At 25.4% G+C, this 5,611-nt stretch overlaps 1 protein-coding gene across 3 annotated transcripts in view; it reads right to left on the minus strand.

The window, feature by feature from the left end:
* The window catches only part of LOC100159352 (maltase 2-like), a 31,335-nt gene that overhangs the window by 3,784 nt on the left and 21,940 nt on the right, over positions 1–5,611 (minus strand). The window contains exons 8-10 of one of the 3 annotated variants that reach the window (XR_003839751.1): positions 2,021–2,217; positions 1,786–1,929; positions 424–798 (exon numbers count right to left, since the gene is read on the minus strand). Coding sequence is in view for 2 of the 3 variants with exons in the window: in XM_029491083.1 (XP_029346943.1) it covers positions 3,359–3,557; positions 3,823–4,064 (441 nt within the window). In the remaining variant the exon portion in view is untranslated. Of the gene's footprint in view, positions 1–423; positions 799–1,785; positions 1,930–2,020; positions 2,218–3,358; positions 3,558–3,822; positions 4,065–5,611 lie in introns of those variants that run through there. The other 2 variants (XM_029491083.1, XM_029491082.1) reach the window with 2 other exon arrangements.

The following is a 5,611-nucleotide window of genomic DNA, read 5'->3' on the forward strand; positions in this document are numbered from 1 at the left end:
AAAATAAGTAACAAAATAAATAATTTTGAATTTTATAATATGGAATCATAGTTTATTGCATTGTACTAAATTATCCATTTAGATACCAAGAATTTAACATGCTCGCGCGGAGTGACTTCTCTTAACTTTTTTTTATCTAAATGCTATTTGTACATTGCTAGTCTTTATTAACTAGACTATTATTCAATTATGAATATTAAAGAGTTAAGTTTTCTGAACGATGGGGGATGACAAATATTTCTATATTTTAAGAAAAATATTTATTACAGATACAAAGTATAACAATACTATTATTATATCATAATAATTATGATTAAGTACCAGGAATTTCTAAAAAAGAAATTTAATATGCAGGATTTTTGAAGGATATATATTGAGAGAAAACTTCGAAGTTTAAAAATACCAACTAAAGTAAGTTAACTTCCTCCAATAGCTAAGTGTCACAGTTTTTTTTTTTATCAATTTTTAATTAACTGCTGAAAAGTCTTCATTGGTTCATAAATTAGAATTTTATTAAATAACACAATAGTCCAGACAAAAACAATGTACAACAAAGTTATTGATATCTAAAATTTATAAAATTTATATTTATTTTATTAAAGATAAATTCATAAGAAATATCTTAAAAGTAAAAGAACACTGACTAAACTAATGAACGTGGAACCAATTTGTGTGCCCGCATTTTGAATATTAATTGTTGGTGTTTCGGGTGTAATATATGTATCTGTTAATACGACTACAGATTGTAGTCGTAGTTTCACAGGATTACCAGTTGAAGGAACAGTTGATACAATACTTCTAAAAACAAAAATTACAATAAATTAAAAAAAAAAAGCTGGTTAGTTAGATGTTAGCGGAGTCGGTTTGTCAGCCTAGGATATAATTTAATATGAAATTTATATTGTTATAATTAATATAGGAGTCGATAAGTTAAATTGATATTATTTTCAAATAAGATTATAATATATATTCTTATGCCAATGTTTGTATATAAAAATATACTTGAGAATGTTTCAAGTACCCACAAAAATATTTATAAGTTTGCACAACAATATAACTATAATATCGTTTATCTTGGTTATTCAATTTGACGTACATTTGAACTTAAAATGCTTATAAAAACTTCATCCCTATGAATCTTTTTTAATATTTATCAACTCCAGTTGTAATAATATATCAGAAGACTTGTATTAAATTGTCAAGATTTTTGATCCATTGAATAAAATTGACATTTAGAAAAAAAAAATTTTAAATGTCCATAAACAACTTAAAAAGAGTCAAAATGTTTTAAAAATTAAATTAAGAATTTGAAATGATTAAATAAACAAAAATTTCAAGTACCTACAGTAATTATTAGCTTATAATTAACAACAAAATAAGAAAATGGTTGTTAATTAACAGAATTTAATATGCCTATAAAAAGCTCAACATGAGTCAAAATATTATGAAAATTCTAATGTAAATATTCAGTGAAAATTCAAGTATTTGAGCCAATTTTTTTAGAGTTATTTTAAAATCCAACCTCGATTTCATTGAAACGTGATTTTGTGTAATATTCCCATTTTTCCTTATTTTTTTTTTTTGTTTTTCTGAAGATTTTGGAAAAATGCACCCACTGACCCACTAGATTCACTTTCCCATTGGAAAAGATACTGAAGTATAAAACCGAAGCATTACTTTGGCTACTTATCATGTATGAAGACACTCAGAATTTAAAATAAAACTATAAATTGTAACGAATCATTACTAATACCAAATTATTTGTAAATGAAAAATTCTAATAACCCGGTATTATATGCAGAATTTTCACTTCCTAAGTATACGTAAAGTTCATCTTTAACATCATGTATAATATTGGACAATAAGACGGTTTCAGTTTCACTTCCAAAATTCATTATAACTATGTACGATTCACGTTCCAACAATGACCTGAAAATGATACGATTAAGAATAATTAATGAAAAGATACAATGTGTAATATTAATTCAAAAAATAATTAACTAATTACAATTTGTATTACCTCTTTAAAATATATATATTGATTTAGTACGTTATACGTTTGAAGATCACCATATTTTAATGTATCGGTTTTCCGAAGTTGAGACATTTTTTTGTAAAAATTGTAGTTGCTATTTGGTATTTTTTTCTGTGATTCGACGTTTAGCTTATAATAATTTGGATTTACTGGTAACCACGGCTTTTTCTTTTCAGTGAAACCTTTGAAAGAAATGTCCACGTTTTAACTATACAATTATTATATAGCAACTTGGTTTTACATTAATTGTGTAATTATAAATTACATTATAGGTACCAAGTAGCTATTAAATACTTAAATCAATTAAAAGTAAGAATAAAAAACCATTTATTTATATAATTTTGGATCGTATGAATTTCAAATTATTAACTTTAATTATTCAGTAACTGGCTTATTTTTCATACAATTTTACTTTAATGAATTATTAATACTAAATATTACGGACATATAATAAATTATTTAAACAATTATATCGATACAAATAATTTGTATTTGTTATGTAGTGAAATAATGAAATGTGACGGGTGAAACTTATATTATTAATAGTGCTCTTCTTATATAGTTATGCATTATACCTCCGTTAATCGAATCATCCCATTGCATTGGACACCTTTCTTAATCTCTAGTTCTCGATAATTTCGAAGTAGCCACAAAAATGGTTTCTGTTACCTGATCAGGTCTCAAATACATGTTATCCTCCATACCAATTATATATATTATAATAATTACCATAATATGTTACTTCAATACCGGGAAGGGTTAATTCAACGCAGCAAACATTGGTACCGTTAAAGCACCAAATTTCGACGATATTTTAAATTGTCGTGGTTTTCCATCTAAATGATGAGATAATTTATGATAAATTATTATTATTATTTCTATTATTATAACCATTGTTTATTAAACACCAAAACGGCAATTTTCCATAGTTTACAAATATGGTAATAATTAATAAGGTGTAGGTGTGATTATATTGTTACATAATTACATAATTAAATACAGAAATAATTTAGATATCAATAATTCAGAGTATATACAATTTACATATAAGTAAATTGTCAATCAGCTCATGTCCATAGTCACCGGGATTTAAAGATCAATAAAAAAAAAAAAAAATTAATATTTCTAACTAGGTGTACTATAAGCGATTAAACTTTCAGTGTATGTTCTTCATATAAGTAGCTCAATGTCCCCATGTTAATTAATTCAGCATCAATCAAGGATTTATTAAAATAACATAAGAAAGATATAGAAGGAGAAGGATGTCATAAGCTTTAAACAGTATTATTATGTATTATTATTATATTGTTTAAAAACACGTACCACCCAGTTGGCCACTGCGTTTTCTGGTAAATCAGCCAACCAATATTTGATATTGGTATCAATAGATTCAACTAAATCATCACCTTTTTCACACTTCACCAATGCTAAGTTGAATGGTACTTGAGCTCCAGGGTTCGTTGAGTTGCCGTAAAATTCCATTAATATATTGTAGTCAGAATATACTTCAGTTGCCATTAAACTATCCAACATAATAAAAAATGATGAAAAACGTATTTATTTAATTGTATATTTGTATGAATTGTATGCTATGTTACTAATAACAGAACATGAGCAATATGATAACAATTGTTTAGTTTTGGAGCTTGGTGTTGGGCGGAGGTTACTCAATCACAAATGTGTGCTGTGGTTAAGCACTATCCATCATCGCTGGGTTCAGAAATTATTTTACTTTTAGAAATAAAATGTTTATGTAGGTACCGCGTATGTGTATGCATACAATTTACCTTGAAATTGATTGATTCTTGCTTTTTGTATAACTTTCCATAAACGCTCTCCATTCTAATACAATAATAACATTTTCTGGTTGTGTTTTAGTGTATATATGATCTAAATCCTTGTATTCGGTGGAATTGCTCTTCCCCGGCAAAAACGGTTCATCGAGTAATGAAACATTTTCATATAAAAAGTTGACAGCATCAAACCGGAATCCAGAAACTCCTTTAAACATCCAAAATTCCATTACATCCTTTAAAACAATACCAAGACCATACGTGTAACAAATTTACATACAATATAATAGAAATTTATAAATACTGTTCTATTAATTTTTTTAATAACATAAAATAAAATAGCACAAATGGTATATTTGAAATTTTGACCTGAGTTAATTAAGTTTTTTCTAGACATTATAAACATAGGTATATTAATAGTAAATAATATTCTTTTTGATATATTTTGTTTATTTAATAATTAACACATTGGATATTTATGATAAAAAAAAACCATTTTAATTATTTTAATGTAATTCAAAACGTAATAATTGCAGGGACATTTTTGCCATAACTTATTTTTCGATGGCATTTAATATAATTTTAAGTTTTTTATATCACGGTTACCTATATAGTACTATATAATACACAGTATTGAATAATATAGCAAGGTTGTTCAACATACAGTATCATTCTACAGACAATTATGCCGTATGTGGAGACAACACATTCGGTTGTGTCCTAATAATCTTCCAAAAGAAAATAAATTGCTACAAATTATATTAGTATATTATAAAAATAAGCGGACCGATCCTGGCTACTAAAAGTCGTTGCTCATATGTTTTTTCACATTGTACAACCAATAGAAAAAAAATGTATAAAAGTTATATTAATAAATTATTAAAAAGTTTTATAGGTATCATTTATATTGCTGCATAAATTAGTATTTATGTTAAAAATAATGGCAATTCAGACAAAAAGTTAATACCTGTAACTAACTATTTAATAAAATGCATTTTAATAATTTTAAATACAAACGAATATTATGTATTTAATTATTTATAACAATTTAATACGTTTTACTATAATTATTTGTCATTTATATATTATAATATTTAAATATGTTTCCTTAAAACATCAAAATTATGGAAAAAGAAATAATAATATTAATACAAATTTAAATAAATTCGTCAAAAATAAAATTTTATTTTTTTTTTGGTACAATAGCTGTGTTATAGTAATACAAAATATTAAAATATTTTTCTATTATTCAAATATGAATCAATAAATGTATTATGTATATTAAATTTTAAACTTACAACAATTACAAGACAATTGAATACAAAAGTGCAACTGTGAGATGTGTACAACGGTGCAATGTTCCAATAACTATATTACCTTAAAAATGTTCATGATTTATATAAATAAAATTATAAGTGTTTGATCATAAAAAAGGTTAATATATCTATTTAAGGACTAAATCACATAATAATTATGATAAAAGCAATAAACACAAATATTTAAGTACATATAACGACCCAGTGGCGTAAGGCGTGCGTTTACACTTAAGACATTTAACACAAATTATTATTTTTATTATTAATTGCATAATTTTTGATGTAACATGAAAATATCAATGGATTACATGGGTTAATCAATCCACAGGAACACAGCCTTAAAGTAATAATATATCTACATTATTGCTGTACACTCATGATGATTATGAGTTTATGACTATAATATGTAGTATCCACATCACCATTGCCAGGGGCGGATTGGCCTATCGGGAAATCGGGAAACTTCC

This window comes from Acyrthosiphon pisum, chromosome A3 (assembly GCF_005508785.2).
Source record: "Acyrthosiphon pisum isolate AL4f chromosome A3, pea_aphid_22Mar2018_4r6ur, whole genome shotgun sequence".
Classification (NCBI taxonomy): Eukaryota; Metazoa; Arthropoda; class Insecta; order Hemiptera; family Aphididae; genus Acyrthosiphon; species Acyrthosiphon pisum.